General features: G+C 39.5%; 1 protein-coding gene across 4 annotated transcripts in view; it reads left to right on the top strand.

The window, feature by feature from the left end:
* Positions 1-15,911, top strand: part of MARCHF6 (membrane associated ring-CH-type finger 6) — a 116,666-nt gene extending 100,755 nt beyond the window's left edge. For all 4 annotated transcript variants that reach the window (XM_073332351.1, XM_073332352.1, XM_073332354.1 and 1 more), the window contains 4 exons: positions 4,298-4,387; positions 10,332-10,464; positions 12,331-12,466; positions 14,419-15,911. In XM_073332351.1, the coding sequence (XP_073188452.1) occupies positions 4,298-4,387; positions 10,332-10,464; positions 12,331-12,466; positions 14,419-14,512 (453 nt within the window). In that variant the 3' untranslated portion in view covers positions 14,513-15,911. The remainder of the gene's footprint in view (positions 1-4,297; positions 4,388-10,331; positions 10,465-12,330; positions 12,467-14,418) is intronic.
* Positions 15,912-17,904: the final 1,993 nt, after the last annotated feature.

Raw genomic sequence — 17,904 nt, 5'->3', positions numbered from 1 at the left:
CTGGGGACTGTGGGATCTATGTATGTCTTGCCATCATGTCCAGATTATTCTCTCTCTCCTCCTTTTCTAGGGCTTCTTTGTGTTTCAGTTACATGGCTCGTCACTGTGCATCTTCCTACTGCTGCGTTTCTTCCTCTCCTTGGCTTTCATGTCTGTGTACCACTTTCAGTGTTCATGCTCTGTCTTTTTGTTCTTTCTCTGACCTAGCCAGCTCTAGCTTTATAGTTGCTTCTCTGGTGCTCATGTTTATTCTTTACTATTGTTCTGTTTCTCTTACCCAAAATAAACAGAAAATACAAAACGGTAACCTCTCTTTATTGTTCCCAGCCGCCACACTGAGACTCACTTAAAACTGTTACACCAGTGCTTAAAGTGTAAATCTCCATTAAAATACCAGTGTCTGTATAAATCCTGTTTCAACTACACCACTGTCACATTCTGGGGTGCAATCCAGACCAGTGAGGGGTCATGTCACCGCTTGCCCTGCAAACTTTGATGCCTCAGAATGTTTTGTTGCTATAGCTCCCAACTTGGGTCGCTCTCAATCAGCCTGCCAGCATGCAGTCACACCCTGAGTATGTATAGCCACAGCACTGGTCCAGTACAGTAACTCCTCACTTAACGTTGTAGTTATGTTCCTGAAAAATGCAACTTTAAGTGAAACGATGTTAAGCGAATCCAATGTCTCCATAAGAATGAATGTAAATAGGAGGGTTTAGGTTCCAGGGAAAATTTTTTTGTCATACTATACAGTACAGTACTATAGTTGGAAGGTGCCCCTGCCTTACGCCACACAGGCACAGCCCACTGGCACTGGAGACAAGGAGGCAGCCAAGGAGGCTGAAGGTGCTGTAAGCTAGGGGAAGCGCGTTGCACAGCAGCGGCGGCAGCTTCCCCTACTCTGCAAGCACCAGGGGCGAGGGGGCTCAACCCTTGGCCCGCCCGCTCCACCCCTTCCCCCAAGCCCCCACGCTTAACCCACCTCTTTTTTCCCCCCTCCTCTCCCTTTAGTCCACATGCTGCATCCTCGCTCCTCCTGCAGGCAGGAGTCAGGGGTGGGAAGGGGGAGGCGCACTGCGTCCTCACTCCTCCCCACCCCCCCTTTGCCCGTGGCAGTCAGCTGGCTTGTGGTGTTTACGAGGACTCGGCGCGCAGCCTCCCTCCCTCCTCTTCCTCCTGCCTGCAGCAGTCAGCTGGTTTGCGACATTCAAGAGGCAGGGGAGGGAAGGGGAGCCTGCGTGCTGAGTCCTCGCTCTTCCTTCCTCCCTCCTGAATGCCGCAAGCCAGCTGATTGCCGCAAGCAGGAGGCTGGGGGAAGAGAGGGAAGGTGCTTATTCGCAGGGTCTGCCGGCGGGCGGGAGGCGCTGGGGAGCGTAGGGGAGCTGATGAGGGGGGGGCTGCCAGTTGTGGACAAAGCAGGCAGCCAACCGACATTTTAGCAAAGCATTGCACAACTTTAAATGGAGCATGTTCTGTAATTGAGCAGGGGCGTAAGATCGAAACAATGTTAAGCGAGAGGACGTTAAGTGTGGAATTACTGTAACTCTGATCCCAGCAGCCTGTCAGCAACACTCTGGCTCCCAGCAGCCTTGGTTGTTGACTTACAGGGTGACCCCAACATACTCCCGGTCCTGAATTTTCTCAGAAATGTGAGTTCTGCACTGTCCATCCCTCTCCTGGGTAATACTAGGTTCCTTGACCTAGTAAGGGGTCAATATGCAACGGTTTGCTACTTTAATTGGAGTTTATTCAAACAGTTCAGTTCAACCATAACACTGGATTAGTTTTAAAGAATAATACTAATTTATATAACGACAAAAAGAGATTAGGTGAGTACAAATACAAGGTATTACAAAGTCAGAAATGGTTACAAGAGAACTAAAGATCTAACGCTTCCTAGTAGCTAAAACTTGACAAACTAGTCTTGATTCAAGGTATAATCCTTACCACACGTTCCCAACAACAGTGCTAAAGTCAGGATCTGTCCCCAAACTCCAAAGAGCTGTTCCTTTGTATTCATAGGTATGTGAGAGAAGGAGGGGAGATGTTTTTGCCCCTCACTTTTATAGTCCAGTCCCCCTTTGAAGTGGATTCTTCTGAGGATTACTCCTCAAAGCAAAGTTTATTCAAACAGTAAAGAAGGCCATGCGGAAGTGGCCCCATGCTCTTTCTTCTCCCCTGAGTATGCTGAAATACAGATTTGCCTTGTCTGTCTCTTGCTGTCTCAAGAACCCTGTTTACTACTTTATGTAAATTTTGGTAAACACACATTCCTTTGTATAACATAAACCTGTTTAACCACTCTTGCCTAGTCAGGGTTGTGTGGGTTTGAACATGTGCTACCAACATCATAAAGGGTGAATTCGTAACTTTACATGTAATGTTGCTATGTACATTTCACCATGATATTACTGACTAGTGCGTTTTTAGTTTTCAGATGATACCTCACAAGACATTTTGTACAAAGATTATTACATAAGTGTGTAGGGTGTGAATACAGGGGTGCATTCGGTCATAGGTTTATTTTTGTATAGATCTGTTTCTTTCTCATGCTGTTAGAGAGCTCTGGTGGTTTAAAATTTTATGCAAAGTACACAACACTATGGTGGCACAGCTGATTCAGTGTAAACATTACCTAAGATGACAGGAGAATCTCTTCCATCAGAGTAGGTAATCCACCTCTCTGAGAGGCATTAGCTAGGTCGACTGAAGAATTCTGGCCTCTGTTTACACCTACCACATGCTCCCTTGAAGAAATAAACTATAAGACACTGTGCGGAGCTCTGGAGGAGGGGGTATTTAAGCTATGGGGGAAGCCTGAGGGGTCAGTACTTGTTCTAGGGTCAAGGCGGGGGCCTTGTGGTCTAAGCTCTCAGGATGATGTACTAGACAGAGGAGCTGTACCCCGAAAGTATACCTGTGGACCTCAAGACAGTAGCAGTGCCTGGACTCTTAATCCTCTGGAGTCTGAACAAACACCTGCAAAGTCAGTGGTTGGATCACCCATAGCAGTTTGCTGAGGGGCCAAGAGGAGACACTTGTCTGGGGCTGTTTCAGTCTTCCTAATCTGTAATGAGTCAATCCTAACAGTTCTGTAGCTGTCCATAGTGCATTTCAAATAAAATAAGGTATACAAGAACTGAATTTCTAATGTGTAAAGATTTTGAAAGTACCTTTTTTGCTTTTATTATGTGTATAAACAAACAACCCCATTGTTTTTTTTGTTTGCGGGCCACCTTTCAGGAAAGGCATTCCATGATCGATCAGCCTAAAATCTAACCTACACTTAAAATCCCCCTAAAAATCTGTAGTTTGTTTCCTGTGAACCCCCCTAGTTGAGAGCTGCAGCATAGATAAAACACCAACTTTTCAGCTGGGTAGCTTGTCATCTACATATAAAGGGTATTGATTTCTCTCACTCATTTGGGCATGCATCACGTCTGTCTTTGTGAACAGGCAGGATATTTACAGTCTCTGAATTGCTTCAGTACTTGCATATTTCAGTGCCTTCCATTCTCCAAGAACTACAGTTGAACCTGAGTTATGAATACCTCAGGAATGGAGGTTCATAACTGACATTTTTTAACTCTGAACTAAACATTTTGATTCTTTCCGAAGTTTACACCTGAGCATTGACTTAGTACAGCTTTGAAACTTCACTATGCAGAAGAAAAATGCTGCTTTAAACCATCTTAATTTAAATGAAACAAGCACAGAAACAGTTTCCTTACCTTGTCAAATCTTTTTTTAAACTTTCCCTTTATTTTGTAAGTTTGTTTAACACAGTACTGTACTGTTTTCTTTTTTGTGTGTGTCTCTCTCTTGATGCCTGATTGCATACTTCTGGTTCCAAATGAGGTATGTGGTTGACCAGTCAGTTCATAACTCTGAGGTTCTACTGTAGATGTCTTGCAAACCAAAATAAAACTAAATTAGAAATAAAAATCTTAGCAACCTTACCTGTCCAGGTCAGGAGTGTACTGAAAGAGTGTAATGTTTATATTATTTTTTTGTCAATGGTTTAATAACAGCTAGGACTTCTATATATATCTTTCATACATAAATCTCAACGCTTTTTACAAGCACTCAAGCCTTGCAGTGTCCTTTTTTTCTTATGAGTTTGCAACAGAAGCCATCTTCAAACTACTCCACTTTGAAAGTAAAAAAGCAATTTTCTGATGGTTTTAAGTAATTTTGATATTAGAGATTTGCTGTAATAAATCTTTGGCTGGTCAAGACACATTTAGAAAATACTGACCGTTTACTTTTACTGTTATGTTCACTTTTATAAAATTAGGACTGGGCTCTTGGAGTTCTGCATGCCAAAATAATTGCTGCCATAACTCTGATGGGCCCACAGTGGTGGTTGAAAACAGTTATCGAACAGGTAAGAAAGTAACATTTTTTTTCTTTATTAGAGCGCATTAAAATATAAGTTAAGGAAAAAAAGAACAAAAACAAGGAAGGACCTGAACCTAAAATTGGTAACTCCTATTTCAAAAGCCATGTATGTCCACTCCCCACTACATTTGAGTTAACATTATACCATAATTCCTGGTTATGTCCTGCAATGTTTTGCCTCCAAATATTTCTTAACAGTCTTATTTCTTGGTGCTCATTTTTCTCATTAATCATAACTTTCTTTTTTAACACCTGGTCCTTGAGTATCTGCCTTCTGATTTAGATATTACTGGGCACAAAATTTTGTTAACTGGGATTCCAGGCTGTAAATAAAAATTAGCTATGTGGAAAAAAAATTTTGAGAGTAGAGTAGTCTTCAAAATTTTTATTTTTATTTTTTTTTAATATTAGCTAGGAAATTTAAAGTTAAGGTTAAATTCGGAAATTATAATGCATGGAAATACACAATTAAAGTCATTCAATCTTAACTGATTGTCTGCCAGCTGTGCAAACACTGTACATGAAGACTTCTTGCTAAAGGTTCTTGTTTATGACTTTAACTCTGTAATCTACTAAATCTCTTTTATTTGTGTAGTTGGTCTGTGAAGTTGAACTCTGGAGTACATAGCTTAGAATGTACATGCAAATTGCCTGCCGTGCTGTGCCCATGGATATAAACTACCTAATTTGAGGTCAAGTCTTTGAAGTGTAGTTGTAGGCCACATATGGAGTATTGCGTACAGTTTTGGGCCCCCCACTTCAGAAAGGATGTGGACAAATTGGAGAGTCCAGCGGAGGACAACTAAAATGATTAGGGGGCTGGGGCACATGATTTATGAGGAGAGGCTGAGGGAACTGGGCTTATTTAATCTGCAGAAGAAGAGTGAGGGGAAATTTGATAGCAGTCTTCAACTACCTGAAGTGGGGTTCCAAAGAGGATGGAGCTTGGCTGTTCTCAGTGGTGGCAGATGACAGAACAAGGAGCAACGGTCTCAAGTTGCAGTTGGAGAGGTCTAGGTTGGATATTAAGAAAAACTTTTTCACTAGGAGGGTGGTGAAACACTGGAATGCGTTACCTAGGGAGGTGGTGGAATCTCCTTCCTTAGAGGTTTTTAAGGCCTGGCTTGACAAAACCCTGGCTGGGATGATTTATTTAGGATTGGTCCTGCTTTGAGCAGGAGGTTAGACTAGATGACCTCCTGAGGTCTCTTCCAACCCTAATTATTCTGATAATCTGTTTAAAAATGTTAAAAATAATACCTGTGAGGTTCTGTGTTTATCTTAATAATCCTAGATCATATCTGTTCAATTTATAAGTAAATAGATGGTCTTTCTAAATGCAAACCCTGGAAAATGAGGGTCAACCTGTATTACTTCTGGCTCACAAATCTGTAGTAGTAATTTTACAGCAGTTCAGTGCAGTAGTGTCTTGCTGTTATAATCAGGATTGGGACCTCATTGAACTGGATGCTGTAGAAACACATAGTAAAGAGACTCTGTATGTCCCAAAAAGATAATCTAAGGTAAAATAATACTCTGTTTGATTAATGGTGGAATAGAATCTTACTTTCTTCCATAGCTGCTGGCTCTGCAGTGTTAACAAGGAATACAAAGTAGTAAACATTTATTTTAGTAAAGTTAAGCAGCTATATGCTTAAAGAGAGTAACTGTTGTACAAGAAAATGCCATTTTTACATAGTCACTTCTCAAAATGGTGTTTTAAGAATTTTGTAGTGCCAGTATCACAGCTATATGTCTCTGCTAAAACTCTGTATGACAGTGCTTTCATTTGAAACAGTGTATTGTTTTTGGTAATTGTCCCAAACATTGTCTCATTTGGTGAAGAGAGGTATATGCTTCGCTTTATGCCATATGGGCCCTATGTAAATGCCAGACAGTCAGAATATTTTACTCTAGAGACAGGTGTACTTTTGTTTAAGTCTCCCTTACTCTTATTTCAGGTTCAGCTACATCACTTCTCTGTTTTGGCGTCACTAGCAGGGTCATGGTACAATATTTGAGGTTTTCATTGCTCTGTAAAAGGTGACACCAAGTAAAAATGGATTGGGTGACCTTAACTGTATGTTTCCATTCTTTTTAATGTTTTCTCTTTTAAGTGTAACTTATTTTTAAAATTTAGACTTTCTTACGTTTGTGGGGGTTTTGTGTTCTCAATTTTTTTCCTCACACAAGTAATTTCCTGAAGAGTTTTGAAACCCCAATATCTCAGAAATGCTTACCTACATTGCTTGAAGCTTTCTAGAAAAATCCGACCCTGGTAGATGATACTGCGTGCCAACTTTCTTATGGATTAGTCAAGTATTGGCAAGGTTTGGAGTCAAAATCGGTCTTAGAATGGGAGAATCAACCTTAGTATGGAGATACAATAGTAAACTGACCAATCCTAAATATGATTGCACTTTTTCTACTCAGAATATTCAAGTAAGTTCTTTGAAAAAAAAAACCAAACAAACATAAATGTCCACAAACATCAATTTTGAACACTCAAGTCAGAAAATGGAATAATTGTTCAGAAAATGGAATAATTGTTGTTATACCACTAATAACTCAGGACATAAGATGTCCTGTATTTTTATTGTATGTGTCTGATACATTAAGCTACAGTACAATTTAAAACTGGAATGGAAAATAGAAAAATATTGCATACAGATGTGCATTGTGATAGTCTCCGTTAAAATGAAGTTTTTTTCCTAACTTTCAAGAGTTTGCAAATATGAAAACTTGATATTACTATTTTAAAGGTATGTCAATAATTTTTAATATGACCTTTTCTTAACTAAAAAGGAGATCAGTAAATAAGAAAATTAAAGGTTTCCTGAGGCTTACCTTTAGATATGTTACAAGTTGGATCCTAGCAGAATTTTTAAGCTCCACAGGAGAAGAGCTTCTAGTCTATAAAATAGATATAATTAATATCACTACATGTTTTAAGCAATAAATGTGGGTTTATTTCATTTTTTTTCTCATTTCTTATCCATTCCTCTACACTATCCTGCTATAAGAGGAAAGGATATAAACGCCTGAAATTGACTCAATCTCTGGAAACAGAACTAGATGACCAATGAAAGTGAAAATTAATAGAAAAGTGAAAGTTGGCTTCAGATGGATTCTATACCAAATGAACCAAGATTAAGGAGGAAACTTCTCCCCCAAAAAATTGATCTTGAGAACTTTTTGTTACATAGACATGAGCAACTAAAGAATATTAAGATAAATAAAATCTTACTGGCCTTACAGAGAAAGCTAAGTGTCACTTGGGAAGAATGAGGTGTCTACATTTACTTATTATTCCTGGGGAAATTCTGCATCAAAAAATTAAAAATGTGCACAATATTTTAAAATTCTGCAAGATTCTGTGTATTTTATTTGGCAAAATAACAAAATATAGTCATGCCCGTTTCAATTATTTTGGCAATTTATTTCAATGTATCAGCAAATATGTCTGTAACAATACAACAAAAAAGATTCCTTGCTAGGCATATAAATACAGAACTTTGAGTAATTCATTTAAACTACAATACAGAAATGTATTTCCCGCACCCCTCAGAAGCAGTGCAAAGGCTTGGGAGAGTCAGGGATAATGGAGGAGCTGAGGGGGAGGGAAGTAATTGCTGGGAAGGAGCCTGGAAGTGAACTTGGAGGGTGGTTGTGTGTGGGTGGGAGAAGTATGGAGCAGATAATTTAAGGGGGAAGGAATTGTTAGAGAGTTGGGGAGCCTCTCCCAGGCAGACCCTGGCTGACCCTTAGCCTCTCCCATTCAGTCAAGCACATCTGCCCCATCCTGTGTGTCCCTGCACCTCCACTACCCCCTGTGGCCCTGAACCTCACTCAGCCAGGCATAGCTGCCCCTGTCCGGATGTGTCCCTGCACCTCCACTTCCCATCAAGCCAGGCATAACTGCTCCTGTCCCCATGTGTCCCTGCACCCCCACTCTCATTCAGCCCCTGGTTCAGTGTTGTCACCCCACGAGCTCCTATGCCCCTGCCGCACTCTGTCCTCCCACACTGGCCCTTCTGAACCCTAGCTCCGCTCTGTCTGTCCTGGGCCTTCTCACCTGGCCCCATGGGCAGGGTGCTGTGAGGAAAGCAGCCTCTGCCCCCTCCCTCTCTGTGGTTGGCTGCTGTGCCCCATGAGCCAGCTGCCCTCTCTTCTGGTGCCACAGAAGCTCCTGGTGGGCAGAAGGTGTAATTGTAGTGTGACCCCTCTCACAGCTTCCCTTCACCTCCCCATCAGAGTCAATTATTCAGGGAGGGGGCATGTGAGGGGGACATTAATTCTGCACTTGTATAATGGCGCAGAATGGCCCCAGGGAAAATGTATAGACACTTCTATAGTGTTTATCATGTTTAGTATCTGAGCACTTTTTCAAAACAAAGATCTATCACTTACCTCTGGAAGATGGAACTCTCCTCCTTTTTCTAAACTGCTTTCTTAGTCCTTTCCTACATATGCTAGGGCAACAATTAGTTGCTGACAGTAGTTCCTCCTGGTTCCACTTCAGCTAATTTTGAAAGACGTTTAACTGCTAATATAGACTGGATAAACAATTTTCAATAAGGTAACAAAGTATGAAACAGACTTGTTGGAACCACTTTGGGATTTCTTCCCTTGACTTTTCAGAAGAGCCTATATTTGAGCTTCTGATCATGCTGCCAACACTCACTTGTTCAGTCAGGCTCTTGGTTCAGTGGTGTTTTGGTTTTAGTTTGGAGATTTTGGGGTAACTTTATTTTTTGGTGGGTTGGTTGATTTTATCATAATATTCTTATTACCGTATTTCCTTTCACACCCAGTGCATGCAAGTTACTTGTTTTGAATGTACACATGCCTACTGAATGGCATTTTGGTAAAAGTTTACACTACATTACTTTACACTTGTACACCAAGGATATAACTGTAGATTTAAAGGTGAGGAAAAAAACTAATAGTGACTACTGTTTTAGGTATTTAAGTAGGATGAAAGTTAGAATAGAATGAATGGGAGGTAGATTAAGGGTGCTACAGTTCCTTGTTTTTGCAGTTCCTTGTTTTTGCTTTTGTTTTCCTTGTTTTACACTGCTGACATTTATGGAGTAACTGGAGTATAATAAAACCTATTAGAAAAGGGACCACTAAGGGAGAAACAGAATGTGTTGTATGTTACAGTAGTATGTATATCTGTGGACAAAGAGATGTCTCTGAATTGAGGAGTAATGATAGTGTGTGTGTGTGGGAGAGAAAAATTGTGTATTATTAAAATTAGAAACCTGGACGTATTTTAAAGAATGTAAATATGATAAACTTAATGTATAATGAAAAATTACATAAGTATATATGCTAAATACTTTCATAATTATGGATCAAAATTCATGGACTAAAAATTAAATTAACAGTTGTTAAACACCTGGTTTATTAAAAACCAGTTACTGAAACATTTTTGTATTTCTGTAACATCACCAGCAGTTACAAAAATAAGTTTTGCCATTGCTGGTATTTTTTCTACAATCATAGCCATTTCTCCAAATGAAAAACAGCCTTTCTTAGGCCTGGTCTACGCTAAAAAGCTAGGTTGACCAAACTACACCACTCAGGGCTGTGAAAAATCCAGACACCTGTGCAGTGTAGTTAAGCCAACCTGACCCTTGGTGTAGACATCACTGGGTTGACGGAAAAATTCTTCCATTGACCTAGTTACTGCCTCTCAGGGAGGTGGATTACAGCTATGTCGCTGTAGCATTTCAAGTGTAGACAAGCGCTAAGTCTGTGATAACTTGTGAAGGTGTCACCAAAGTTATTTAACTAGGTACGTTTAAGGAAAATATTGAAGTACTAACAAAGAAACACTTGAATTATGTAAAACACTTTTATTTACCAAAACCTGTAGCGATTTTCTGATTCACTCTTCCTGATCGTTTTGTCTTTCTTCTTAGGTTTATGCAAATGGAATTCGTAATATCGATTTACATTTTATCATTCGAAAACTGGCAACACCTGTAATCTCTGTTCTGTTACTTTCCCTTTGTATACCTTATATCATAGCTTCTGGTGTTGTTCCTTTGTTAGGTAAGTATAAATTATAGGTATTTGTTTCATTATCTGGCCATTGTGCCTAAGAGGGGCTATGTCTACACTACCACCTCTGTCAGCAAAATTTGTGTCGCTCAGGGGTGTGAATATTCCACCTCTGAGTAACATAAATTATGTGGGCATAAGCGCTAGTGTACACAGCACTGTGTTGGCGGGAGACTTCTCTCGCTGACATAGTTGCCAGTGCTCATTGGGCGTGGATTAATAATGTCGACGGGAGAGAGTGGCTACACAAGAGATCTTACAGTAGCACACCTGCATCGCTCTCTAGTGTAGCCTTAGATGTAATAAAGGAAATACAGTATAGCATCAATGTTAACTAGCAAATGTAAATGCTTAAATAGTGATGTCACCATGCATTTTGTTTAATGTCTTTGATACATTGAATATAAATGTTTTAAATAAGATATTAGAGAGACTAGGTGGGTGAGGTGATATCTTTTATTGAACCAACTTCTACAGGGGAGAGAGACAAGCTTTCAAGCTTACACAGAGCTCTTCAGGTCTAGGAAATGTACTCAGTATGTCACAGTTAAATACAAGATAGAATAGATCATTTAGCATAAGTAATTAACACTCCATTTCAGGGGGCCATTCAAGGTGAAGTGGCCAGTTAACATCTCTCCAGTCATTTGAGGGAAGGAGAGCTGGGGGAGGAGGGGGTTAAGTGGGTTTATATATATATCTATTTATATATATATATAGATATATATAGTTGTACAATCATGGAATCTCAGGGTTGGAAGGGACCTCAGGAGGTCATCTAGTCCAACCCCCTGCTCAAAGCAGGACCAAGCCCCAATTTCTGCCCCAGATCCCTAAATGGCCCCCTCAAGGATTGAACTCACAACCCTGGGTTTAGCAGGCCAATGCCCAAACCCTGGTTGTCAAATATCACTGAGGCCAGACACCTGTTAGTGTTTGTGGACATATGTTCTATCATATTAAAAGCTTATTGAGCTGAGTTAAAGAGTTAATTCTCAGAGAGGGTGCAAAGGGAAGACTAGAGTAGGTGAAACTAATGTATTTTGTTTTGTATTGGTATCAGTACATTAAAGTTGTTAAAATGTTTCTGAATTTGAGTTCTGTTTAAATATGAGTTCCATAGATGTGGACTATTTCCACCAGCTTTCTAGAACAGTAACTAAATTTACTAAGGCACAAATAGATAATTGTGCAAATTTCAGCAGAAACATAAGGAATTCAAAGTTTTGATGGAACATCTGTTTTGGTTACCACTTGTTTGTTGTTAAGCTTTTTATATGTGAGGAAGTTATGGATATAGGGAGTCCAGTAATTGTACCAGTTGGTCATTCACCTCTTACATGAATGTAGGTGAACATCTCATCGTATCTGAAACTATATATATGTCAGTAAGCAAACAGGACTCCTGCTCACTGTTTGGTTTTGCAACTTGAGTTTTCACAATGCTTACAACTTCAGCCCCCAGTGCCCAGTTGTTATGTTGGATCTTTCAAAATTCTGGACATGTTGTTTGCCTGCTCTCCAATAAATGTGTAACATAAATGAGCATGTACAGGCTAAGTTCACAAACTCATGATTTCAGTTAAATGAGGAAGTGGAGGTAAAACTAGATACTCACTAGCAATAGAACTGACGGTATGCTTGTTTACAAGGGTAGGCAAATTAGTTAATTTTCCTCAGTTATGATTCATTTGATACACAGTATTTAGAAATGCATATTTCATGCTAATATTTAGCCTCACTTGTGGTACTTCCCTAGGGGAGAGGGGGAGAAAACTGCATGTTCTGTTCAATAGTGCTGTTGGATACTGTAAGATGTAATGGATATATGTGGACCTAACTATATATATTTTGCAGGTGTTACTGCTGAAATGCAAAATTTAGTACAGCGCCGAATTTATCCTTTCCTACTCATGGTGGTGGTTTTGATGGGGATCCTGTCCTTCCAGGTCCGCCAGTTCAAGCGCCTTTATGAACATATTAAAAATGACAAGTATGTACACATCACCTGCCCTGCAGCTGGAAATTTTTCTTAAATTGTGACAAGTGAGATCAGACCTCTTTTGAGTTCAGAAATGATGCAACACTGTACACCATGTCATTACTGTGCCACATGACGGAATGGGCACATTCTTCATGCACATCCTTGGCACCAATTATATATAATTAGAAAGCATATTTGTTTTAACGTATTTGGACAAATGATATTTGCTGTGTACTGATTTTTCTCAATGCAACGTGTTGGAGAAATACTGGGGAATTAAACATTGAGCTGAAAAATCTCAATGTGTGTAAGTTCCGAATAAAAGTGAAAGATTCCTTCACAATAAAGTACCTCAATAAAATATTGTTACTAAGGGTCTGGATGGCTAAAGAAACTTGCAATGGATTTCAGGTTACCAGTTCAAATATGGCCTCTGCTGGTATTTGGTAGCAGTGAAAAGTCACTAAAATGTAACCGCTCTTGATGATTTTGGTTCATGAGAACAGCCATACTGGGTCAGATCAGCTGTCCATTAAGACCAGTATTCTGTCTTTTGCTATGGCCAGTGCCTGGTGCTTCAGAGGGAGTTATCAGAACAAGGCAATTCCACGTGATCCATCTCTTGTCATCCAGTCCCAGCTTGTGGCAGTTGGAGGTTTAAGGACACCTAGAGTGTGGGTTTTTTTTCCCCTAGTAGATGTATGTGCTTTACAAAACGAAACCTAAATGGCTCCCATATTGACGTCATCACTAGAGAAGCCAAAGCCTGGATAAGTGAAATGAGTGAGCAAACATCTCCCCACTAGATGTGGCGCTTACAGCACTGTGGTGACGCACAGTGATAGCGCAGCGTGGGAAAGTACAGCCCCTGCTGCGTTTGTACTGTAAGAAGCAGGCTCTTTTGCCCTACAAGGTTTTCAGTTTGCTACTCTTCCACTTTATGAAAAATTTAGCTACTGTTCTGTACTTGACTGAAGAGCAGAACGCATTTCCTCTCTGTAAGTAACCTTATTCCACATCCTTGTAGAAACGGGGAACTTACGCAATCAGATTTTGAAGTAATTTACAAAATAAAGCATGTGCGTACAACATTCGTTCTTTAAACTGAACCTTGTTGAATTAAATCATTGATATAGCACAGAACTTCAGCAGGGAACGTGGCTTATGCTGTGTATGTGAAGTAAAATAAGGGCACATGACAAAAGGTGACAGTTTGGAAAAAGGAACATGAGAAAAGACTGAGGAAGAGAATGACAGATTGGTTCCTGAAGAAAGTGGGTTCTGAGGAAAAATTACTGGAAGGGGAGTGCCTTCTGAGCTTGGGGATTATCATTAAAAAAGGCATGAAACCGAGTGCAAAAGGCAAAAAGCAGTAATGTGACAGGATTAAGAAGAATGTAAGGAGCGATTTGGCGGGAGGGCAGTGGTAGAAAGAAATTACATTGTGCCAGGGTCAATAAACTACTGCCTCTCAAGGAGGTGGATTAACTCTGCGGATGGCAGAAGCGCTCTCATCTGTGTAGCATCTCGCTGAAGCAGTACAGTGGCGCAGCTGCATCCTTACTGATGCAACGTTTTAAGTGTAGATCTGCCCTCAGGCAGCTGTTGTGAAGAATTTGAAAATGTAACCCAACTACAAAGGGTAGAAATATTTCTTTAAAATGAAAACTGAGATTCTGAGGTAATCGGGACTTGGGTCCCTAGACACAGACCAATACTGCCTGTGATTAATCCTGCCCTGCCAAGAAGGTGCAAACTAAGCACCTGAATTTAAGTAAAAGGATGGAAGGAAGCCAGTGAGGAGGTTCAAGTGTGGAATAACAAGCTTGGCTGGAATGACAGGAGGAGACGACATTAGTAGTAGTGCTTTCAATACGCTGGATGGTAGAGGGGTGAGAAAAGTGCATTCATGACATTTTACCATTTTGTTGAATAATGACTGTTTGTCTTTAAAATCCCAGGTACCTTGTTGGACAACGACTTGTGAATTACGAGCGAAAATCTGGTAAACAAAGCACATCACCACCACCACCACCTCAGTCTGCACAAGCATAGAATGGTCACATCAAACACCTCAACCTTTTCTTTGCCTTTACATGTCCTTTTTCACAGACGTCTCTTCAGTCTTTGGACATACTTCCCTATGATCTTCTCAGCAGTGTTTCTATTTGTCGCTTCTCTTGGTAGCATTCAGATAGCAGTTAAGGTTCTGTGTCTTTACCTGCATATTCTGATGTTATCCATGCTGTCTGAGGTCTGTAAATGTGTAAATAGAAGTATCCTGATACCGAAAACCTTGGATTAAAAAGAATGTGCATTGTACATCTTTAAAAAAGTATATTAATTTATTAAATCGAGTTGTCACTTTATTTTGGACTGCTGTTCTGTTGACAAACAATGTGCCACAAATAAATGGTGCAAAGGGGCAAGTCATTTTTATAAAAATTGGAGCATATTTTATGGTGTTCATGACAGTTCTTATTACAGTAATAGTAATACGATTTTCTTGGGCTGGAAGGCCACACTGGGAATATAAAAAGGAAATGACCACCCTTCCAGTCAGCAGTGAAGTGGCTGTGGTAAGAACACAATGAACTATGTAGCTTACTGTCAGTCTTTTTTATTGTTTTGTATAACACCAAAGCAGTTGTACATTTTCTATTGCCTGATTTTTTTTTTTCATGTGTCTGGGTTTGTAATATTGTACAGTTACTGGTAGGTTAGGAAAAATATTTCCTTATTTAGACAGTACTTGTAGGGGCTCAGTGACATTAATTCTTTGGCACTGAAAATCAGGATTTCATGATTCTAAGCACCAAATCAAAATTCAATAGCGCTAAATGGTAGGAGCACTTAAACCTGCCAATTGAGGGGTATGTAAGAAGACTACAGTTCTAATTCTCAGCCAATATTTCCCTGACATATCTAAAGCTCTGCATTTTAAATGATTACAGTAAATTTCCCTACTCAGAAGAAGCTTAGCTGACATGTTTGCACAGGACCATAGTGTAAGAAACATGCTGTGAAATGCTCTTTCACTGAACACCTTGAAAAACTGTTTTTTTTCTTACAACCAAAGCTGCAAATTATACTATAAATGTTATATTAGATCACATACAAATAAAATAAACCTTTACCTTTTCATTTGTAAGGGAGTAACACTAGAAACTTTCAGTGAACATGTACAGAATGTTACCTGTGGAAAACGAAATCCACGTAGTATTAAACAGAGTGAAAGAAAAATGAACTAATTTCTTTGCAAGGATACAGCCAAACGAGAGCCACCAAAATCAAGTTCAACAACTTCTGATATTTTTATATTTAGATAGAATTTTTTTCAGTGGTGATAATGATTTTTTTACGTAGATGTCTTTTAAAGAAAAATACAGAACAATAATACAAAGCTTTAAGTAGAGTTAAATCATGTGCTTAGATGCAGTTATCCATTTCTGGACTGTATGAGGAAAAAAATATATGGAGATTTATTGTGGTAATCAGAAAACTAAAGGAACATGCTTAAATTACTACTCAGCATTCTCCCTGAGCATTGCATATTTAACCATATGTATGTAAAATATAATACATTGGACATACAAGATGCTGCATCTCTGCCTCTGATTTGACAGTGAAGTTTGAGAGCTGTATTGGTCCAGGATTTTTTTAAACCGAATTAATATCTTGGTATCAGGAGCCTAGATTCCTTGGCAATGTACACAGGCCAAATGCATCTGTGTTAAGCAGTAGGAGGATTGGGCTATCGCTACCAAGAGGTCAACAATTGGTACTTTACATTACTTTATTCTAGTCATTTTGAACTATAATATGTGAGCACTTTGGAGTGATTCTTAGAGAATGTCCAGTAAAATGAAGTAATGGAAAAAAGGCCTAAACATTTTCACTATCCATGTCAATTTAAAGTTAAATTGAGTATTCACATCCCAAATATTTTTGACATGCAAATGTTTTACATTTGAATATGTATAGTGGTGTACTTTCTGTAAGATAAATATTTTTCAAAAAGATGAAATTTACTGGTAACGCTTTGAGTTCCACCAAGATTTGATCCGGGACGTAGTCTTTGGTAAACAATTCCAAACAGTCTTACCACTCACATATTGCCAGCACTGCTGTGCTTCTTCATGTAGCATTTTCAATAGTGCACTCTTGTAATTTGTGTTTTTTATCCAGATAAACTGGTGTTCAAGAAATATTAAAGTTTATTAAGAAAAAGCCTTTGTGCTTTGTTTCTTATTACTGTTTGTTTTTAAAAATCATAATACAAACCAAATCTGCATTTGGGTCAGTTAGGTAAACTTATTAAATATTTTGCACTAAAGATAGACGTAAGATTACATGAGTTATGTTTGCTTTTCTTAATGAAAATAAGTTGCACTATTTTACAGATATTTAAGGGAAGTGAAGTTTGTTGCTGTATCTGGCCACTATAAACCTCCAAAAGTCTTTTTATCTCAAGATATTATTTTATTCTGAGTATATTTTACACATTTGTCCCACACAACCTTCACTGTCTTTCCTGAGACACACAGAGTTGAGAAGAAAATATAAGGCAGCTTTTGTTTTAAGGTTTAATACTCTAGTTAAATAATACTCTGGATTATTGTCCTGTGTGATAAGATTCAACGATAAAGGCTTTATTATGGCAGTTAATTCTTCACCATTGTTAGGGGCTGAGAGACTCTGCACCAGTGGCATCTGTGTCTGAAGCAAAATATCTCCAGGAATGCTGGAGCAGCACATAGTGCAGTGGACACTGCTATGCTCTTTGGAAAAGTGCAGTGTGCACTTCCCGTGTCAGTAAGTGCTTTAGTCTGAGGACTGGTATGGAAGGGGTGAAGCCATTGCCCCACTTAATCAATCAGCTCCCTTTTTGTGTGGCCATCACTACTGGTGGCATTAGATATTTCCGGTCTGTGCACCAAGGGATTGCGAGGGTGGAATTGTAGACACCCTTGCACACCAAATAGGGCTAATCACAGCCTGAAGGTTTTAATCAAAGGGGGTTTATTTTTCTGAAACGAAGTTCGCTAATTGTTTCCTGCTGAGGAATTGTCTTAATCAGTTTATACTATTTACTTGAATTTTAACTATGTAGCTAGTAAACGTTTATATTACTTTAAATTAAACATATTAAGTACAAATTAAAGGGAAACTGTATTGTAATAAAATATTACCAGTGCCCTTAAAGGGAGTAAACTGTTAGTTAAAACTTTGCATCTCTCTGCTGGGTCCCCTTCACATCAAACAGACTGCTTATCTTCACTTTCAAGGCCCTTCAGAGCAGTGGTTCTCAAAGCCGGTCCACTGCTTGTTTGGGGAAAGCCCTGGCGGGCCGGACCGGTTTGTTTACCTGCCACGTCCGCAGGTTCAGCCGATCGTGGCTCCCACTGGCCGCGGTTTCGCCGCTCACGCAAAACGCTGCAGGAAGT

The sequence above is a fragment of the Lepidochelys kempii genome, chromosome 2 (genome assembly GCF_965140265.1).
Source record: "Lepidochelys kempii isolate rLepKem1 chromosome 2, rLepKem1.hap2, whole genome shotgun sequence".
Classification (NCBI taxonomy): Eukaryota; Metazoa; Chordata; order Testudines; family Cheloniidae; genus Lepidochelys; species Lepidochelys kempii.
The sequence above is the reverse complement of the archived record's forward strand: the minus strand, read 5'-3'. Positions and strand labels throughout refer to the sequence as shown.